At 44.3% G+C, this 22,795-nt stretch overlaps 1 protein-coding gene across 4 annotated transcripts in view; it reads right to left on the bottom strand.

Moving 5' to 3' along the window:
• TBCE (tubulin folding cofactor E) overlaps positions 1-12,791 on the bottom strand; it is a 54,854-nt gene extending 42,063 nt beyond the window's left edge. For 3 of the 4 annotated variants that reach the window (XM_077813431.1, XM_077813435.1, XM_077813432.1), the window contains exons 1-3: positions 12,717-12,791; positions 10,069-10,206; positions 8,067-8,151 (exon numbers count right to left, since the gene is read on the bottom strand). In XM_077813431.1, coding sequence (XP_077669557.1) covers positions 8,067-8,151; positions 10,069-10,168 — 185 coding nt within the window. In that variant the 5' untranslated portion in view covers positions 10,169-10,206; positions 12,717-12,791. The remainder of the gene's footprint in view (positions 1-8,066; positions 8,152-10,068; positions 10,207-12,716) is intronic. The other variant, XM_077813434.1, reaches the window with a different exon arrangement.
• Positions 12,792-22,795: the final 10,004 nt, after the last annotated feature.

The raw sequence follows: 22,795 nt of genomic DNA, 5'->3' as shown, positions 1-22,795 counted from the left end.
AGGAGTGTGCAAGCCAGAGGTATATCCAGCGAACAGAAGGTGGCAAAGGATGTAGCAAAGATCCCCAAATTGTGGGGTGTGCCCCCCCAAATTGTGGGGCATGAAGAAACATTGGGGGGCACAGCTGGGGCCCAGGCCAGCCCTCATAGGGGGCAGGGAGAGAGCGCCCCCCAACTCCACTTCTGGCCCCAGCCGCCGGCCTCCTTACCCTTGTCCGTGTCCCCCGCTCCCGGCACGGACAGGGGTAAGCGAGGACGTAAGATAAAAAGTTTGAGGACCACTGGGATGTAGGGATAAGTAGTAATGGGTGTCATGCAGCTTAGTATGGAACACAGCTAAGAGAGCCAATCTCAGGTCAGGCTACCAGGAAACAGGGCACGTACCCCAAACGGGTGGTATATTCTCATAAGATTCCACCAAGCCAGTAACAAATGTGTGCTACCAAAATACTATACTAGCATTATGAAGCTACAAACTGTCCCTTTCAGGCCCTCTAGCTCCTCATGCACCATCCAGACAAACCAGGCTTCTGTGATAAAAGATTATTAAAACCAAAAATCACATATTAGATTCTTTCAGTTCCAAAGAACCAGGTACACATCCCTGGTGAAAATATACTTCAGATCTTAGCCAAAAACCATGCTGGTAGCAAATCCTTTGGAAACTAAAAAACTAAATGTTTATTAATATAAAAAAGGAAGTGTGTTAAGAGGTTAAAATCAATCATATGCATTACAGTTGATTTCAGAGTTTGCAGATCTGCATGATAGCAGTGATGTTAAATCTGCCAGTTTGTAATAAGTCTCTCTGGTTCATCCAAAAGATTGGAGTCCAAATGACAACTTAGATGTAGAGTCTGTTAGAGTCTTTCCATAAATCTTTTGGGGCATCCCAAGTAATTACTTGGGGATCTCCATCCAATGGCTCAAACTTTCTCTGTTAAAGTTAAGCAGACTAGAAATGGCAGGATAGTGCCTGAGGTTTTTCTTTTATAGCTGAAACATGCTGCCAAGTGTCTTGAGCACAGCATGCATCTGAAGATTCCTCTTTGCTGAGCCCAAGACCCACCCTTTGAAATTACCATTCTATTTCCTATGCATACACAGGTAATCCAGCTACACTGATCTACATGAGGCAATTGCTGGTTATTCATTACTGCAGGGATAGATAAGCTGAAGACAATATAGGTAATATTCATTAGATTCATGCAGTATATACTATTCTCCTGAGGGAATTTTGCACCAAAAAAAATTTCTGCAAAATTCAGCATATTTTTATTTGTCAATAAATAAATGTTGAGGCTTCAGCATGGTGGCAGGCAGCCCAGGCCACCAGCTGAACAGAGGTGGGAGATCACCCTGCAGGTGCCCCTCCCCCACCCACAAAGAGACATAGACTTGGCAGTGAGGCAGCAACAGTGCAAGGCCTGGGCCTGCCCCAGAAACACCCTGGGGCCCAGCCCCTCCTTGCCAGGTGCACCAAGATAGCAGACAAGGAGGGTAGATCTCGCATGTACGCCCAGCCCTGGCCCCTGATACAGGTGTGGGGCAGGCAGGCTAAGGGCACCAGGACCCATGTGTAGGGGCTTAGTGTGTGGGTGTGTGTGTGTGTGGGGGGGGGAAATCAGGTTCTGTATGGGGAAATCTGGGCCAGAGCAGCTTGGTAGTGGGTCTGGGTGCAGAGGGGATCTGGATGCACAGGGACTCATTGCGGGGTTCTGGGTGCAGGGGGAATGGGACTCTGCAGTGAGGGTCCAGATAAAGGTGGTTGGAGCTCAGCTTGTCCAGGTGCAGGTGGGGTGTGGGTCCAGGTGCAGCTGGTTGGGGCTCAGTGGAGGTGGTCCAGGTGCAGGGGGTGGGGCTCGTCAGAGTGGGGGTTCAAGTGTGGGGGGCTCAGCAGGGGATGGTCTGGGTGCAGGTCCAGATGCAGAGGAGAGGCTCAGCTGGTGTCCGGATGCAGGGAGAGTGGGGGTTTGGGGGCTCGGTGCGGGGTTTTGGGTACAGGGTATGCAGATGTACAGGGGCTGGGCAGACAGTGGAGCCGCTCCCCATGCAGTGACCCCGTCCCCCATGGCTAAGAAGCAATGGAGGCAGGAAGTGGTGCAGGAGGGGTGCACACCTTCCTGCAGCTGGGAGAGGTTTCTGGAGGGTGGGTCTGACCTGGACCCAGCCACTCCTTGCAGGGGAAGAAGAAGTCCTGTCCTCCCCCTCCCCCAGCCCAGCCAGGACTAGCAGCTGAGCCCAGCACAGGGTAGGAGCCACCGGGCGTCCCCAGATTTAAGTCTCCACCAGCTGCTCCAAACACCATGCCCACACTACTGGAGAGTGGTGTCACACCCCTCCAGTGGCTTCCCTTTGCTTCCCCATCCTTTTTCTGTGGGGAAGCAAAGAAATCTGCAGGGGACAAGAATTCTGCCTGCATATACACAGCATCTTCCTTGATTTCTTATCAACACAAATGAATGGGCCTAGCATATTAGTCCTTTTAAGCATCTTTTGATGCCCACGCACAAGTGAATTGTCCTGATTACAATTCCTCTCAATTTGCCTTTAAGGGTCACACGCAAGTTACTTAGCTGCCAATTTTAACCTGTGCTGGTTTGCTAATGTCACAGTGTGTAAATATGGAGGCAGACAGGACTCACAGCAAAGGTAAGCAGCAGCAGCAGCTGGCAGAGGAATACAGAAGAACCTCAGCTAGGAGGAAGCAGCAGAGGGCAAGCTGTGGAAGTAATATCACAGGGTAAATGGGAAGGAAGATCAGCTGGCAGACAGGTGAAGAACACAGCAGGAAGTAAATGAGCAGTTAGGGTGTCAGCTGGGAGGCAGTCTGGAAACTTGCATTTGTTGGTGAGGAGGCAACTGGGAGGGAGTAACCAGTTATGTAAACAAAGACTGTCATCAACATAATAGCATGTCACAGTGAAAGGATTAATCAGCCAATCAGAACATAGCAAAAAAACCTCTACAAAATTCAAGACACACTGTTTCTCAATGTAACTACACCACGTGCTTTAGCAGTCATGTTGTGCGTACTGACATGATGATCTTGAGAAATTATGGGGCTACCAAGAGTAGGGGAAATCATTTGGGCATCATGCATCCAAATTTTCAGTTGGAAATTACAAACCAGCCCTAATGATAAATTTAGTACTGGCAGCAGGCTTTCCCCCCAATGTATTCACAAACGTTCCAAATACCTACACAGGATAAGAAAGTACTTGGAAAAGTATCTTATTTATTTAAAAACTACTTCTAAACTGGCTTTGCAAAACATACAATAGTGAATTGCAGATTACGGTAGTTACAAAAAATGCATCGAAAATACTTTCACATAATATACATCATATCCTACTTAACTAGCTAATTTCACTGTTTTTTTTATAAATATAAAAATATAAAAGCCTAATAATTCTAACCACATCACTATCTAAAATAGCTTAATATGATGTGAAAAACTCTCACTCAAAACCCCTGATAGTTTGAAAACATGATCAATTTAAATGCTCAGCTTCCTCACCCATCCAAAAAAAATTATTACATATCACATAATTCAAAAGTTTCTTCAAGCAATAAATCACAGCACTTTTGCAATCACGGTCTTAACCACCACCTCTCTTACATGTAAATCACAACACAAATTACAAATGGCTTTGGGACCGGCATGGGATCCTGCCTTGGGCTTGGAGACTGGTGTGTAGCACAATTCTTTCCTGGGTATCTGGCTGTTGAATCTTGCCCATATGCTCAGGGTTTAGCTGATCGCCATATTTGGGGTCGGGAAGGAATTTTCCTCCAGGGCAGATTGGAAGAGGCCCTGGAGGTTTTTCGCCTTCCTCTGTAGCATGAGGCACGGGTCACTTGCTGGAGGATTCTCTGCTCCTTGAAGTCTTTAAACCACGATTTGAGGACTTCAATAGCTCAGACATAGGTGAGAGGTTTTTCACAGGAGTGGGTGGGTGAGATTCTGTGGCCTGGGTTGTGCAGGTCGGACTAGATGATCATAATGGTCTCTTCTGATCTTAGCATCTATGAATTTTTTTCTGTTCATCTACCACACCCCACTTCTGTATCATGGCATCTGTCATCCTCCTCCTTTCACCCTTCCTTCCTCCTTACTGGCTCCAAATCCCCTTGCTCACTACCCTCACGACTCTACAGTTCCCATTAGCTCCACCTGCACCTCTTTCTCTCTCTGCCAGTCAGCACAAATCTAGGTCCCACATGCACATCCTCATCACCTCTGACATTTGCCCCACTCCTAGCCCCCCCTTCATCCCCACATCCCACACCCATCTCCACCACAGCCTCCCTGGTGCCACCATTCCTGTCCTCACCCACATTAACCACTACCTCCTCAACCCTTTCTCTTGTGTCTGGAACGCCTACCCCACTTCTAAAGAGCACAGCCATCCACAATCTTTCATAGCTCATTCTTCCTGGCTCTCATGGACACCTGGATTCCTTCCTCTCACACTGCCTCTGCAGCTACCCTCTCTTATGGAGGCTTCTTCCCTTATACTCCTGACCCCGGATCAAGCTGTCAATCAGGCTGATTACCAGGATCAATCATCCACTTTAGTATTCTCCAGAAAGATCTTCCCAAGTTAGAGAAACAATGGTTCTGAGGCAGAAAAGTGAAAGCCTCACCTCCAATTTAAATACTCTGCATTCATGAGTGGGGAACATGAACCAATTATTGCCAGAGAAACACTAATTAAAGCACAGTTCTGAAAAGAGGTATTAAAACAGATTTAAATAATGCACAAAATTTTAAATTTGATAGGAGAAACTGTACAGTTTTGGCTTTCTATTATATTCTCTCAAAGATTTCCTTTCCATAGAATCACAATATCTGGTATTAGAGAAATTACAGCTGCATCATCTTTGGGTATTTTTATATAATCAGTTGAGACTTTTTGGAGTACGTATGGCTTTGTCAGTTTCCTGTTCAGACTGGACACCTTACACAGACACATACACTGCACATACTTGTATTATATCTCTCTCCTAAGGGAGAGTGCAGCCAATCATGTCTTGGAAATAGAGGATCTCTTTACTAATTTTTTCTTCAACTGAATTCAAAGCAGTTGGGCCACTTCCATTACGAATTACACTATTTAAGAAGGATGGCAGTCTTGGGACTCTCAACTGGAATACTTCTGCTAACAGGAGTTCAGTAATGTGTAATTCTTTTTCTTCCATTAAGAATGGCCTTATCTTCATTAAGCCTAATTTTATTAGTTACTATTATTAGATATAGGGCAAAAGAGTATCCATCCCTCAGAGCTGTATAATTTTCCCCCTTTTCTCTTCTAAAGAATAAGCTTAGCTTTATCACCTCATTTTCTGATAATGAAACCTCTAGGGCTTCCATGACAGATAAGTCCTGAATTTTAGAAGATACAGGCTGAAAGCTGTGATTTACATTAGCCAACAGAATCCATCCCTTCTATTTCTGCCTCTTTGCTAAGGGTGAGCAATAGCTATTTTGGAATCCCTCTGGGGAACATTAGCTTATTTTTCATTTGAGTCATTAAACAAAATAATGGGTAAACTCCTCTACAGCTTCAAGGAGAGGCTGAACTGCTGTCCCTCATTAAGAATTCAGAACACCAGGTTTTCTGAAGGAGAGAAGCAAGTTCTTTAGAGAGTCTTGTAATGCTACTGAATTCTAGATACAACTGTAGGAATCACCCTTCATCTTGATGTTTCCCATTTGATTCCTATGGCTCTCTTGGGACACGTGACCTGGGGGTAAACTACATCCAGTTTCTTTCTCAATAAACAGAGAAATGTGCTTCATCTCATGCACTGCTGTTTCTATAGGACACCCTAAAATAGTGATTCTCATCCTTTTCTATACCATAACCCCATTCTAACAGAAGACAGTGGCAAGACTCTTCCCATCTAGTCATAAAGAAAGATGGATGATCATGTCCTCCACACCAGGCCTGGCTGCAGCCTACAAGTTGAGAACATATCTGGGAGGTACTTGGAGAACAGCTATATATTGTGCTGGGGGTGGGGTTGGGGAGAACAAAGTGTCCCAAATATCATGTATCTCCTGTTATGTGAGTCAGAGTAAGGCAGGTACTGCCAGTTTTCACTCATTTTCATGAAGGAAATCCTTACCATGAAGTTCTTCTCTCATTGCTTGTGCTTTGGAAGAGAGATTACAAACTTTTCCTACTGATTTGAGCTGGATGCGTCATACACAAGTCAAAAATTCTTCATCTGCAGATGCCAAGAAGTTTCAGTTTCTAAAATCAACTAGCATGAGCAGATGGTCATTCAGATTTGTTATGGGAATGGCAGTCTGTTTACTTCCTACATTAAATATAAGCATAAAGTTTCCACTGCAAAACCACAGATGGTATTTAAATTATCTTGTATTCTGTCACTTGGCCGCAGCAGTCATTTCCAATGGTAAAACACAAAAGACTAAAATAAAAAAAAAATTCACAGAAAACAAAAAAAGAAAATCGGAATAGAAAAAACTGGCCCTTCCTCTCCAAATATTCATGGCAATACATTTGATTATTTAGTTTGATAAAAAAAGCTTGTTACACTATTTAACAGTACTAAATTTTGGTTAAAGTTTTTTTTAGTATTAACAATAGGTTAACTCCCCTGTGGCAATTATTGAGAACTTCAGGAGACAAGAAAGTGAGAATCTCTTCTCTGGAAATCTCCAAAGACTTTAATACACCGGGGATGGATAGATCTTGGCTTTGCACAAGGGAAGGGAAAATTTGTGGTGACAATCCATTGTTTCCAACATCAGTCACTTCCATGTTAATAAAAAAAGGTCTTCTACACAGAACTCTTAATTATTATAGAAAAGCATTATGATGTCAAGAGGTCAGCATAATTTTCCTTTTAAAAATTTCTACCAGAATTTTTAATCTTAATTTCAGAGACCCATAAGTCAGGAAACACAAGATTTAAAGTTTGGATAAAAATATTAACCTGTGCTTAATCATGTGTTATGTACTTCGAGTACAATTTTTACTTCTGTAACCTGTACCAAAATACTCCACATGTACAATCTGAGCAACTTGTCTTCTGCAATTCTTGACTTGGGAGTGTTATTTATAACCTTAATGTTACATCAATGTAGACATTACATTAAAAAAAAAAGCCACCATATCACTTACTCTGATGCAAGTACTCCCAATTTGATCCAGACTGGGGAAATTGTACAAGGATAACAATTTGCATTTCTAAAGGGTTTTCTTGGGAGCACAGAAGACTAAAACATCCGCAAGTTTTCCCCCTTTTTCTAAGCACACAAAATTACAAAATACTAACTGAATTTTTAAATACAGTATAAGGCTCTCTAAAGAATTTTAACAACGGCAGGCAAAAATAGTAACATCAGACAAGAATTAAAGAAGGGAAGAATAAAAGACCGGTTTTACACAGAGTGGAAGTCAAAGATATTATGCTTGCTCTCACCAGGCTTTGTTACCCCCCCCAAAAATGCATGCCAATATGGTCTATTAAATGCATCAGACAACAAACGTCTTCCCCCTCAAACCAAAGAGAAAGAAATCATAGTATTATTTTGTATACCCCCTTAAAGTGCATTTATGAATAATTTTAAATCTGAATTCTAGCTATATTCAAAACTAAACATCACCACAGAATTGCATAAGGAAACAGTCAGCAGAACACAATGATTTTCCCACTTTACTACAGGGCCTAAACGCCCTCTACTCCTTCCAGGACACAGAGTGACCAAAGACCACCTGTAATAGTGCCCAGAAGTCAAACCTTGTAGATGCACGAGAACCTCCAGGCCAGCAGCTTGATATTAGTCTATGGGTTAGATCCTGCAACTGGATCCACTTGGATGAGTGGAGCCAGAAGTAGGATCTAGCCTCTAGGATTTAATGCAACTTTAGTGGCCCTTAGAACAAGCCCTAAATACTGAGGGACAGAACTCTGAATATTTTACGAATATTCACCATTTCTATTGTTCCTGGGTATGATCAGTGTTTATCTCTCTCTTCCCCCTTTGTGTCTTGGTCAAATATGTAATCTTCTTAAGAAGATACTTACGTGCATTTAAAATACTGTATTCCTTCATGGCTGCCATTATGCTTTCCTCTTAGAGGACTGTCCCATTCTACTCCAAGCCAAAGACCTTAAAAATAATAATAAATAATAATATATTGATTCAAAAAAATAGAAATTTGGAGTTCAGATATTTTCTGCCCAGTACATTTGATTCATTATGGGTATACAACCTTTCTCTATAGTACCAATTTCCAATATAAAGCCCTACTTACAAGCCCACCTATAATTCTGGCATTCAAAAATTGATTTGGCTTAAAAGTTGCCACATTTACTTTGAAGGCAATGAAAAATGTTTCTGCAAAGTTCTTCCTCCTAGTTCTCAAAATGTAGTTAATATTTTTAACAAAAACTATACTTTGGATGAGATTGTTAATGTTGAACTGTTAAAGGAATTCTTCAGAAAGGCTCAAGTGTCTGGAGAGAGAGAAAACAGGAGCAGGGAAAGAGGTCCAGGGCTATCCACAGTCCTACAGAAAGGTAGGAGAGGGACTATTATCTCTCCCAGGACCACAAATGGGGGTCTGTGCCAGCACAGAGAGAATCCTCAAACTTTACAAGTGCTAGGAAAATTATGCATCTATACCCTCTCTCCTGGGCTAATGAGTTACGAAATTGACCTAGCAGTTTGTTTAGCCCAGGCTGTTATTACCTCAATCAGAAAGCATCCTCAAAATTAAAGTAATGTCAAAAAGTATTTTGTTTAGGAAATCACATACCCCAAAGCTCTAATAGAAAGAGTTCTAGAGACACCACACACTTTTGTTGTTTGTGTAGGACAAGAAAACTAATTTTAATCTATGAGTTTATTGCAAGATATGCACCCTAGGCCTAAATTCCCTTTAAGCTACATGGCTGGGCAGGCTATCAAGTGCCGCCACTTCTGGTGTAGCACTTCTGGTGCCCCTCCCCCTGACCCCAACTCCACAAAGCAGAAGTGGTGGGCATGACAGGGCTCAGGAGGGAGGGAGCTTGCTGGCAGCTCCTGCTGCGTTTGAACCTTCTGATCCACTTAAAATGGCAGTGTACTTAAAGGGGCAACGCGCATCTCTCGGTCTCACACACACACCCCCACCTCTCATGTGTGTGTCTGTCTCACATACACACTGTCTTTCACACTCACCTCCCAACACATACTTGTATTATTATTGTTACTTCTTTCAAAGTGTGTTATTTTACTTTTTTGACTGGTCTATGCATTTCATAAGTTTTATTTCTCTTACACTTAAATTTAATTCTTTCAGTAATGAGTTCTAAAATGCCTAACCTGTCCTGGCTGGAGTAATTATCCCTATGGTAACTTTTTAAAAACATATATATTACACCTAGGTTTTTGGTTTCTGTTGGTGGTGCACATACGCACATTACCTCAACATGGTGCACATAACAAAATTCATTTTGCACATGGATGGAAAAAATTAGAGGGAACACTGCCCTAGGCCATCTCTTGTCCTCTCCCTTCAACATTCCCTGGCTACCCCACCCAATGAGTATTTTCCAAGAGAGTAATGGACCTCTCCATAGTAGGGTTGCTTTAAGTGGTATGCCCCAGATAGCATTTCTCCATGTTGGAAGCAAGAGATCTTGCAATAACGTTACATTCCATTTAGGATAAAAAGGTCAGTACACGTAAACGGGTCACTATCCTAAGAATAAGATGGTTTGCTACACGGGTGAGGCTTTTGGTCATTGGAATCAGTTTCTCCCCTTCCTAACATACTGTCATGACTCCACCACATCATCAGTTATATTAAAAAATAATTCCATTTCATTTTAGGTATTAGGAAACCATTGGAAGTTTTAGTGCTAATGAGGTTGTACTGAAGCTAACAGTATTTTGCAAAGTTACCAGAGCTGCTCAGCAAAGTAGGCCAATCTGCATCAATTAGTAAACAAAACCAGACAGATAGCAAATGGCACTATGATCTACAGCTAGTAGCTTCTCATGCAAAAGTTAACCTTTACATTTACAAAACATTAACTTTACCTGTTGTGGGAGGAACACTACCAGCGTACCTCACAGTTGCATATTCTGTATCACAAAGGATTCTTCGACCAAGCACATCAGAAGGCACACTACTAGTCATTGTGAGAAATCTGCAGTCCAAGGCACTTATTTAAGGATCTGGGGAAAGGGAAACAACATTGCTGACAAATACACACAAGTGCTTTTAAGTTACAATTTTTGGTTTTGTTTCTCATTGTTCACAATTTCCTCTTAGAGACAAGAAAATAAAATTCTTCCTCCATCAGTCTTATACCTTTCAGTCTGGCAAATACAGATTCTCCCCTGCATCTCACTCTGATTTTTCTAAAAAGAACAGGAGTACTTGTGGCACTTTAGAGACTAACAAATTGATTTGAGCATAAGCTTTCGTGAGCTGCATCCCATGAAGTGAGCTGTAGCTCACGAAAGCTTATGCTCAAATAAATTGGTTAGTCTCTAAGGTGCCACAAGTACTCCTTTTCTTTTTGCAAATACAGACTAACACAGCTGCTACTCTGAAATCTGATTTTTCTGTTACTGTTGCTTGAATAGCTATAGAAATGACACTTATTACTCAGCAAGTTTTTTAGTCACAGGTATTTTCTTATTGTGGTTTAACTCCTAATTCTAATTTTTAAAGACCATCATGACGATTTTCACTCCTAAGTTTCATGCCTCCGATAATGCAGAAAACTCCACCTAATTTTTTAAGACTGACCCTCTAATCCAGTGGTTTTCAACCTGGGGGTCCAAAGTCTATGTCTAAGGGGTCCGCAAAAGGTTGTTACCATAGAAGAGTGGTTTTCAACCTGTGAGCTGCAGAAAATCCCTGGGAGTCTGCAGACTACGTCTAAGACTTCCAAAGGGGTCCGCACCTCGATTTGAATTTTTTTAGGGGTCCACAAATGAAAAAAGGTTGAAAACAACTGCTCTAATCCAGGCATTCTCAAACTTCATTGAACCGCAATCCCCTTCTGACAACAAAAATTACTACACGACTCCGGGGCTGGGCAGGCGGGGGGGAGAATACTGAAGCCTGAGCCCACCCGAACCCAGCGGCCCAGAACTGGGGGGGCCAAAGGCAAAGCCCCACTGTGGGAGAGGCCAAAACTGAAGCCCAGGACTTCAGTCCCAGGCATGGGGCCTCTGGCGGGAGTCAGGAGGAATAGCTCAGTGGTTTGACCATTGTCCTGCTAAACCCAGGATTGTGAGTTCAATCCTTGAGGGGGCCATTTAGGGATCTGGGGCAAAAACTGGGGATTGGTCCTGCTTTGAGCAGGGGGTTGAACTAGATGACCTCCTGAGGTCCCTTCCAATTCTGATATTCTATGATTCTATGAACTTAAGCCCCACCACCCAGGGCTGAGGCCCTCAGGCTTCGAGCCCAGGTGGTGGAGCTCAGGCATCAGCTTCGGCCCTCGGCCTCAGCAAGTCTAAGCCAGCCCTGGCAACCCCACTAAAACAGGGTCGTGACCCACTTTGGTGTCCCAACCCACAGTTTGAGAACCACTCCCCAGCAGACCAATCTCAAAAACTCGGCTTTCCTATACGTGCTCCAGTCTCAGAGCATTCCTGCTAATTAGTGCCTTTCAAGAACAGGAAGCAAGAGCTCCCTTAACTGCATATTTGAGAGTGAGACTCAAGTCAGATATGCTCAAAGAAGCAGAATTATGAGGTAAGGGAATTATCCTCTCTTCAAAGCTAGGCATTCTGCATGGATTATAACAAACAATACAATGCTTACTGTTGCACCATCCATTAAGAACAGAGCCAAAGCCAGGCAATTAACACAAAAGATATTTTCTTTTTCGTTTAATGGTGGATAAGATACATCAGCCCTGCAGCAGGGCTGCATACAGTAAACCTGACTAGTGTGTTCTGACAGACAATGAAACTCTCCAGAGCAGCGGTTCTCAACCTATTAACCCGGGTGGGCCACATATGCAGCTCTCTGTGGGTTATGTTTCTACTACCGGTATGGCCCTGAAGATGTCACAGTTGGGTGCTGACTGGGTTGAAAACCACTGCTCCAGATGTTTAACCAGCTCGAGTGATGGCCCTGCGGGGTGACAATCTTTGTAAGGGGTGAGGCGAGATCAGGCGGCTCTCCCGGCTCAGAGAGAGCTTGAGCCGGAAGCAGGTTTTCCAGTTCTCCCTAGAGACCAAATCCAAACAAGGGCGCTCCGCAAGCGAGGCCCCCGTGGGGCCTAAGTCTGCGGGGCAGAGGCCGCCCTCCTTTGGAGGGAATGTGCCCGTCAAGCCTTGGGCTGCAGCAGTGAGGCCCCGGGACACCCCGGCAGCGGGTCCGCGCGGTGCAGCCCTGCGAGGAGGCCGGGGCTGGAACCATGGGGCAGGGCGGCTCACATGAGACAGACCCGCTGAGGCCATCGCCCCGCGCTGCCAGGAGAAGGCCGCGGGGTCCCTGCACAAGCGGCGCCGCCAGAGCACGGCGGGGAGGGGCCGCCCCGCCAGCCGGCGCGAAGCAGCCCGCGCGGAACCGGGGAGGGGCTGACTCGGCGGAGCTGGGCGGCTCGGGACCCAGCCGCTCCCCAGGGCGGGCGGGGGCCGTTGCGTGTCCCCGGCCCCGGGGTCCCGAAGCCTGACCGGCTCCCGGCTCCCGCCTCCCCGCTAGCCGCTGTGACCGGTACCTGAGTCCCGCAGCAGCGCCCCTGCTCCCCGGCAGGCTGGCGCTCCTCCCGATAAGGACCGTTCCCACCCCAACCAAACCGACAGAGACCCGCCCCGCCGCGTTCCCATTGGTTCAAAGCGCTCTATGCCCGCCTATTTCCCCCCTCCCCATTGGTCGCCTCGTCGGAAACACTAAACCGCTCCTCCTCCTTCTATAGTCACAGAGTCGGCGCCGTAGAGGCTCCAGGGCAATTCCGGGGAGTTCTTCAGTCTCTCCTCATATGGAGCTGCGAGGTACCCGGACCACAAATCCCATGATGCATCGCGGCGAGGAGCCGCTAAGGAAGGCGTGCAGTTAGCTCTTTTCTGATTGGCTGTTGGTTGCAGTGCGTTTCCTGATTGGGCGAATAATTCCAGCCCGCTGCTTCTCGGGGCTGCAGTGAGCAGCCTGGGCCAGGGAGGGCTCAGCTGCGACCCCACTAGGATCCGTGTGCAGGTGGTGGTGTCTCCCTCGGTGTGTCAGAGTTTCGTCCTGGCAGAAACTGCCAGAGTCGGAGCACCCCCGGCCTCCCTGCTCCCACACTCCGAGCCAGCTGCATACCCTGCAGTCGGTCTGGTGTCAAACCATGGCCAGAACCATCTGTACACACTCATGCTCCATATGTTACACTTCCTCACCCTCGTGTCCCACCCCAATACCAAATGGCAGGATTATCTTCCACCTAAAGAGGGTGAGGAGCCCTGGTGGGCCAGCCTTTATTCCACCTTGGTCCCACGGCCCGCCGCCGGGGACATTAGTTGGCGGCTCCTTCTGGAGCCATGAGCACGGGTGTGTACCTGGCGTGGTTTACCCCTGTACCTGAGGCCTGCCCCTTTTGCGCCGTGAGGGAGAACCTGGCGCACGCCTATCTCGAATGCGCCAGGTTGCAGCCCCTATTCTGGCTCCTCCAGAACCTCTTGTTGAGGTTCTGGCTGCACTTTTCCCCACACTTGTTCCTCTTTGTGCACCCTATCCGTGGCCCCACGAAGTCACGAGACCTCCTCATCAACCTCCTCCTGGCTCTGGCCAAAGTCTCTATCTACAATACCAGGAGGAGGATGTTGGACGAGGGGGTGCTCTGCGACTGTGGGGCCTATTTCCATTCCTCCCTAGTTTCATGCATCTGGGCAGAGTTCCACTGGGCAGCGTCCGCTGTCTCCCTCAACAGCTTCGAGGAGCAGTGGGCGCTGTCCAGGGTTCTCTGCTCAGTGTCCTCTACCGGTATCCTCATTTTGAACCTCTGACCCTCACTCCGGTCCCTGTTTTTCATTAGTTGTCGCCCATAATCAGTTGGTCCCTGGGTCCAGTGGTCCCTCCTGCTAGGCTGGGGGAGGGGCCTTTAGCAGTGGGTGGGCTTTTCCAATAAGACTCCGCTAGGTTGGCCAGCGTGGATGAAAATTGATGATTTTTTTTAAATTGAACTTTTAATTAAACACCAATTTATTTCAGAAAAATAAACCTACTTAAAATTATAAGTGAAATTATTACAATTTATGGTAAGGCCTAAATTTTCATTGATTAAAATAGTTAATAAATATATGTTGGCTGCCAGTTTTTAAAGCAAGTCTAGCCCCTGAAACCAGGGGTAGTCACAGCCTAAGCACTTGGAACCAGAGTTTGCTGAAGGGCTAAATGAGCAATAGTCTTTTCTGCAGGTGCAAAAACACTTTTTTTTATTTCAGTTTATTTCACTAGTTCAGTTCAATAACTAGTTTATTCAAAGTTTAAAAATAAACTGGAAGTTGAGAAAGACAGAAAAGGTTGGTTTCCTTGTCCAAAAATATGAATACAATCTAGGTTTATAAGGATGAGATTAGGAGTTTGGATAATCAAGAGGGCAAGAGCACCTCTGCAGCTCCACTGTCACAGACCCGCTCACTTACTCGTATGACAGCAGGGCTGCAGAGGGCTCCCTGCACTGCTGCTCTTGCCCTTTCAATTATTACAGGTCCCAGGGGTGGGGAGACTTTGGTAGCGTAGGGCCTGAGGAGGGAGTCTACATAGCTATCCAAACTCCTAATTATCCAAATAAAATCTGTGTCCCCTATACTATTAGGACAATCATGACTATACTGTAAACAATTTCTGAATTTGAGGGGGTTCAGATATTTTATAGGTAGAGAAATAATATTTTTATTAGAATGCTTGACTAGTCACAATGATATAAAATACCTTAGCTATATAAAAATAGCTAGTTTGGATCAAAAGGTGGAAAGTGTAAAACTAATAAAAGGAAACAACATCTGATTAGACTGTGGAGCTCATTGCCATATGAAATCATTGAGGCCAAGAACTTGGCAAGATTCAAAAAAGGGATTGGACATTTATATGGATGACAAGAATATCCAGAGTTATAAGTAATGGTAACACGATTTTTGGAAGGAATATTAAGCCTTAGCATCAGCACACAAGCCAGTCTTTAACTACTAGCAATCAGAATGAGATCAAATATGGGCTTCAGTGTCAGGAATCAGGGCCTACAGCAGAGCCAGTCTCTGGGCCACCTAATGAACACAGCTAGCCTGTAGTAAGCTGCCTGACTAGCTACAATGCTAGGTTGACTGGAAGAGTCACAAGACTAGACCAGCTCTAAAACCCAGCTACAGCAGTTACTCATGAGGGAATTCTGCACCAAAAAATTAAAAATTCTGTGCACAACATTTTAAAATTCTGCAAATTTTAATCGTCAAAATAACACAATGTAATCACACCAGTTTCAATTATTTTGGTAATTTCTTTCAAAATACCTGTCAGCAAGTATATCTGTAACAATATAGACAAAAATGATTCAGGAAATTTTTGATAAATAGATTCCTTACTAGGCATATTAATACAGAACTTTGAGTAATAATTCATTTAAACTACAATACAGAAACATATTTCCTGCTCCCTTCAGAAGCAGTGCAAAGGCTTGAGGGAGTCAGGGGTATTGGAGAAGGGAAGTCATTACTGGGAAAGAATATGAGAAGGAACCTGGAGGGTTGTTGGGTGTGGGAAGTATGGAACAGGTTTTTTGGAGGCGGGAGGGATTGTTACAGAGTTGGGGAGCCTCCCCCTTGCAGACCCTGGCTGACCCCTAGTCTCCCCCATTCAGTCAGCACATCTACCCTTTCCCTATGTGTCCTTTCACCCCCATTCCCATGTGGACCTGCAACCCCACTCAGCCACCCGTTATCCCCCATCCCCACATGGCCCTGCACCCCCACTCCCATTCAGCCCTTCCCCGACCTGTCCCCCCACTAGCCCTTCTGAACCCATCTGCATGACCCCACCCCTCATGTGCTCCACTGTCTGTCCCTTCCATATCCCAAGTCTCCCACCTGCGGGCATGCAGCCTCTGACCCCTCCTGATAGGCTGCTGATTGCTACAGTTGGTGAGATGGCTGCCCTCTGTTCTGGCACCACAGAAGCCTCTGTGGGCAAAAGGTGTAACTGCAGCACTTCTCCAGCAGAATGTATTTTCTGCAGAGAAAAAAAATCTGCGGGGGAATATGAATTCTGTGTGCGTGCAGTGGTACAGAATTTCCCCAGGAATAAGTAATTCAGTAGATGTTAAAAATATTTGCTAACAGCTGTGATAGCTCCTATGCCCTGCTTTAGTCTTGGCCCTAGCCTTTCCTCACTCTAGATAAGTTGTGTGTGACTCTTGGCTCCAATTCCTGATCTCTCACTCTGGCTCTGGCCTCGAGCATCTGACCCTGGGTGCTGATATCTGATTATCCTGGTCACTAACTTGTAGATTCTCTACATCTGCCTAACGCAGGGTTCTTCCACCTTTCTCTGAAGTATCTGATACTGGGTACTCTTGGAAGCAGGATACTGGATTAGATGGACTTCTGTCTTGATGCAGTATGGTAATTCCTGTTTTCTTCACTGACACGTGAAACTTCTGAAATTCATTGCTGTACTACTAGGAACTTTTCTGATTATTCAAGAGCAGTTTGATGGTAAAATACTTTTTATTCCAACAGTAACTAAGGAGACTAAAATATTTCCAGCTTTGATAGCTACTGTTTAAATCAGCAGGTCTGAATATCTTGCATCCAAGAGTTCTACAAAAGGTCGGCCAGGGAGCTCTGTTGTGCTAATTGGGGCCTGGTGGGCCTCCCCCAGTTGTGAACCTTGCTGTGGGAAAGTGGATGAAAAAATTATGAAATGTCACAGTACAATATTAGTGTTGATAGGAAAAAATCAAGGCAAGAGGGAGACAGACTGAACTAGCCTAAACAAAAAGGCCTACTGCTATGACTCAGGGACAGTGTTAAACCGTGTCTGGTAAACAAGAAAAGTGTGGGCCCAGAAATCTATTAACCAAAACTGGTGTGTCAGAAATTAGGCCTAATTGGTAGACAAAATAATGAGGGGATGGCTATTCTGCCTATCACTCCCTTTTGCGGGCCTGAAAAAAAGACTGGGAGGGAGGTGAGGGGATGGGGGAAGCTGGCTACTGAAATGGTGGCTGATTGAAAGATGAGAGAAGATGTGAGCTTCACCATCATGGCTGCAACTGTGCCATTTCCTGGATCTTGGCATCTACTTGACACACTTTGGCCTTTCTTGTCCTGATCCTGAGAGATGTCCTGACCAAATCAAGCCAGACAGAGGGACCCAAATGATCTCACCATCTCCACTGGTTCTAACTAAATCCCAACCACCACTTGAGATGTGAGACTTTGTCACCCCCACCTCCTCTGATGTCCTTTTCCATCTCTCTCCTTTTGTTTTCTTTTTAACAAGAGTGTGGCTTAGCCAGCCAAGATCATATTTTGCAACACTGTTGTGAGCGTGTGACCAACTAAATGCAACACCTTAAACAGCCCAATGCTAGTACAAGTTTGTCAGGCTTCTCAGAGCCCTCAATAAGACTGACTGAATGCACCCTGTATTCACACCCTACTAGAAAGTGTTTTGTATCTTGTAACCATTTCTGACTAACTCCTTATACTTGTACTCCTCTTTGTAGTTAAATAATTTTTTCTTTTTAAATCAAAACTAATCCAGTGCTGTGTTTAAACTGAACTGTTCAGGTAATCCAGTTAAAGAACCAAACTGTTGCATATTTGCCCCGCCCCTTACAGGGGCAATGGATCTCTAATATCTAAACTGCCCAGGAGAGGGCTGGCTAGTGCAGCTACACGGTTTGGGGGGGAAATTTGGGACTGGGACTGTGTTGTGATCACTCTGCATGTAATAACCAAGGCTACTTGAAGCCAGAGTATGGCTGGTGTGTTGCTGACAGGCTGCTGGGGCAGAGCTGCTGGACCAGGGCTGTAGCTATACTCAGGAGTGTGACCTGCATGCTGTTTGTGAGCAGCCCAGGTTGGGAGGCTACAACAGCAAAGCTTTGTGAGGCACCCAAGGTTGCAGGTAGGTGGTGACAACCCCTCACTGGTCTGGACTGCACTCCGGAATGTGACAAAAAAACATGTGTTCTGCCTGTGTTTGTCTAGCAGGGTGGTGGTAAATGAGAGTCAATGCCAGAGACAGAAGTTACATTTTCTGTCTGCTGTTCTTTTCTCTCCCCTTGTGTGTGTGAGTTCATCTTCCAGGAAACAATTTAACACAACAACAACAGGTCCAGCCCAGCTAACTTTTTTTCTTTCACCCAACAACAATAGTTTTTTCCTTAACACTATCTAAACGACTGTCAATTGCGGGGGAGGAGGGTCGGGGGCAGGGAGAGAAGAAGGTCATCCTTCTAAGAACTCCTTTTCCAAAGAGAGAGAGAGGAAACAAATGGATGTTGTTAAAGTAAAAGTCTTACTTCATACTTTACTTTTAAAATGCTTTAACTGTTTTTCCTTTTCTGTATCTTTAATTGTGTGTGGTGACATGGTACTAAAGCAGGCCGAGGTCTCGGTATACCAAACCCCAAACCTTGTTTGTTGGACGCTGCCAGGGTTATGTTAACACCTTTGTCTCTGTAGGCCCATTTACTCCATCTAAATTAATATAACAGCTCACTGAACCCTTGAGTTGAACCATTATTATTATTAATTATTATTATTATTTCCAATAAAAGTTTTGGAACACTGGGAAAATTCTAGATGATTGGAAAAAAGCTAATGAAGTACCAATCTTTTAAAAGGGTAAACAGACATATAGTTATCTGGGTCATCTTATCAGTCTAATAGTGATCCTGGGCAAAATAATGGAACAGCTAATATAGAACTCAAGAATTAATGGAAGGTGATGTAATTAATGCCAACATACATGGGTTTATGGAACATACCATACCGTAGAACCTCAGAGTTACGAATACCTTGGAAATGAAGGTTGTTTGTAACTCTGAAATGTTTGGAAAAAAAAAAAAAGAGGAGTACTTGTGGCACCTTAGAGACTAACATTTATTTGGGCATAAGCTTTCGTGGGCTAAAACCCACTTAATCGGATGCATGCAGTGGAAAATACAGTAGGAAGACAGATATACACACAGAGAACATGAAAAAATGGGTGTTGCCATACCAACTGTAACAAGACCAGTTAATTAAGGTGGACTATTATCAGCAGAAGAAAAAAAACCTTTTGTAGTGATAATCAGGATGGCCCATTTCAAACAGTTGACAAGAAGGTGCGAGTAACAGAAGGGGAAAAAAAAATTAGTAGAGGGAAATAGTTTTTACTTTGCATGATGACCCATCCACTCCCAGTCTTTATTCAAGCCTAAATTAATGGTGTCCAGTTTGCAAATTAATTCCAATTCTGCAGTTTCTCGTTGGAGTCTGAATAAAAGACTGGGAGTGGATGGGTCACTATGCAGAGTAAAAACTAGTTCCCTAATTTTTTTCCTCTACTGTTACTCACACCTTCTTGTCCACTGTTTGAAATGGGCCATCCTGATTATCACTACAAAAGGTTTTTTTTCCTCCTACTGACAATAGCCCACCTTAATTATTTGGTCTCATTACAGTTGGTATGGCAACACCCATTTTTTCATGTTCTCTGTGTATATATATCTTCCTACTGTATTTTCCACTGCATGCATCTGTAGAACTGAACAATGAAATTGGTTTTAATTGTTCACTTTATTAATATAACTTCATAAGCAAAGTTTTATGAATGACACAACATTCATTCATAAAACCAGTTACCCCAATAACTGGCTAATTGAGTTTCACTTTCAATCCAATTGTTGCTTAAATCACTGAAACTTACACTGCTTCAACATTGTAACTTCTGCTCACTGTCTGCCTTTCCTTACACTTGTCCATATTGTAACTCAAACTCCATTTTAACTTGTCCCAAATTCCATTTTAAAATGCTCACTCATTTTGTAAACCCTACTGCAACCTTCATTTTCAAAACCCTGATGTAATCTTATTAGTGTAGTTTAGATGTGTGAATGAGGTATGGATGGATGATGGAATCAACCTCCAGCCCCCGCCTGTCCTGATGAAATAAAATGTAAACACCAACGGCTGAAGATGCAGACAACAGCCCTGACAAAGCAAGAAGAGTCCACCCTAAAAAGACAATTGAAGAAACATCAAAACCAGGTCCCAGGCTGAAAGTCATGTCTGCAATTGATGGGTGATCAATCACACCGAACCCAGAGGCAGCGTGACACAGCAAGACCCATAGACTCTGGATTCAAACTAAAGCCTACAAAAAGGATGGGTGAGATGGAAGACTTTGGAGGGTAACATTCTGCTGCCAACATGGAAGGGCATCGGTGCATGCCCAACAGAGACCCAGCCCTTCCTTGTGCCCGGCTTTCCTGGCCAGTTAGCCGCCACAAGCTACAAACCCAAGCCACGAACTCAAGCTACATTCAGGACTGGTAACTATGATAACAACCTTGCAGACCCTGTGTGTGTTTGTATGAATAAATATGAAATTGAATGGAATGTTATAGCTATATATACAAGATTCTTTTTGTATTCACAATAAAAGTGGCATTTTGCCTTATCCCCTTTAATAAGATCCTGCTGGGTTTTATTTTATTGGTATAACACATCCGATGAAGTGGGTTTTAGCCCACAAAAGCTTATGCCCAAATAAATTTGTTAGTCTCTAAGGTGCCACAAGTACGCCTCTGTTTTTGTTTTTTTTTTGCTGATACAGACTAACACGGCTACCACTGAAATCTGAAATGTTCGTAACTCTGATCAAAACATTATGGTTGTTCTTCAAAAGTTTACAACTGAACATTGACTTAATACAGCTTTGAAACTTTACTAATGCAGAAGAAAAAATGTTGCTTTAAACTATCTTAATTTAAATAAAACAAAGCACAATTTCCTTACCTTGTCAAATCTTTTTTTAAACATTCCCTTCATATTTGTAGTAGTTTACATTTAACACAGTACTATACTCTATTTAACTTTTTTTGGTCTCTGCTGCTGCCTGATGGTATATTTCTGGTCCAAAATGAGGTGTGTGGTTGACTGGTCAATTCATAACTCTGAGGGTTTACTATAGATACTGTCAAACTAACTTGATTATTTTTAATGAGATCACAAGTTTGTTTGATAAAGCTGGAAGTGTTGATGTAATATACGTAGACTTCTATATGGCATTTGACATGGTACTGGACACATTTTGATTAAATAACAACCTAGAATATAAACATGGGAATTTGTTATTTTGAATTATGTATTTAAATTAAATAAATATATTATGGAATGAAATTTAAAGAAGCACAAAGTAAGAACACACCTAAAGTATCAAGCAGGCTAATTACACATGAATCACAATTAGGTGTTTAATCTAAAGACAAGGAAAAAACTGATATACAAGATGTAACTGAATATGACCAACAAAGTTAAAATATATAATACTTGCATGGCTGGTGCTGTGGGACATCAACACCCAGAGCAATGAGGAGACAGCAGGCATGGTGCGCCACATCTACTGGGAGATCTCCAAGGCGGCGGGCAGGGGCGAAGGCAGAGGGAAAACCCATGCCTCGTTCCCTGGCTGAACGGTGGAGGTGGCCCCACATCCTGTGCTCATGATAGCAGCTCGTCAGCCAGTGCTAGTGGCAGTGAACGGGGGTGGGGGGGAGGCCTAGTCCCGACTGCCTCTTGGCAAACAGAGAAGCTCGATTGGGTGGCTGAACTTGCTGGCCTGTGTTTGGCAAGGAGCTGCAGCCTTGGGGGAGGAAATCTGGTCGCGCAGAGGGAGCTTGTTTCTCTTTAAAGTCTCCCTGTCCTCAGCCCCGCAGCCAGACAGCAGGCACAGCAGCTTCTGAGCAACCAGAGGAGGCAGCAAGCTCCGCGATTCCAAGGTTGCTGAGGCTCTGCCAGACTGCCAAACCAGCAGCGTGCAGCAGAGATCTGGCAAACTGTTACTGTCACAATGAGGGACGGTGCTCTGTACAGAACAGCAGCAACAGGAAAGTGGATTTCTCTTTTTTTAATCTTATTTTTTATTAAAAAATATGTACCTATCCCATCCGTCCAGGCCCTTTTAAATTGCTGGGCCCCTGGGCAATTGCCCGGAAGCAGTAGCTCTAAGCAACACTAGGGCTAAAAGTGTGTTCCAGGAACTAACAGACATTATTGTCAGGGTAGGTTGGCCCTCCGACATCCCTACAGATGCAGGATGTAACTTCCTGGCAGGAACTATGGAAAGCCTTTGGGAAGCTCATTGGGTGAACAACTTGGTTGCCACCTCTTACCACCATCAAACAAGTGGCCTGGTGGAGAAGTTTAATGGAACTTTGGGGGCCATGATACGTAATTCGTAAATAAGCACCCTAGTGTTGCAGCAGTTGCTCTTTGCCTACAGAACTGTACCACATACCAGTTTAGGGTTTTCACCATTTGAACTTGCATATGGCCATGCGGTTAAGGGGCCATTACAGTTGGTGAAGCAGCAATGGGAGGGATTTACACCTTCATCAGGAACTAACATTCTGGACTGTGTAACCAACCTACAAAACACCCTCCGAACCTCTTTAGCCCTTGCTAAAGAAAACCTAAAAGATACTCAAAGAGTAAAAAGCCTGGTATGATAAACATGCCAGAGCGCGTTCCTTCAAAGTAGAGGACCAGGTTATGGTCTTAAAGGTGCTCCAGGCCCATAAAATGGAAGCGTTGTGGGAAAGGCCATTCA

This window comes from Eretmochelys imbricata, chromosome 3 (assembly GCF_965152235.1).
Source record: "Eretmochelys imbricata isolate rEreImb1 chromosome 3, rEreImb1.hap1, whole genome shotgun sequence".
Classification (NCBI taxonomy): Eukaryota; Metazoa; Chordata; order Testudines; family Cheloniidae; genus Eretmochelys; species Eretmochelys imbricata.
This window is presented reverse-complemented; position numbering and strand designations above follow the sequence as displayed.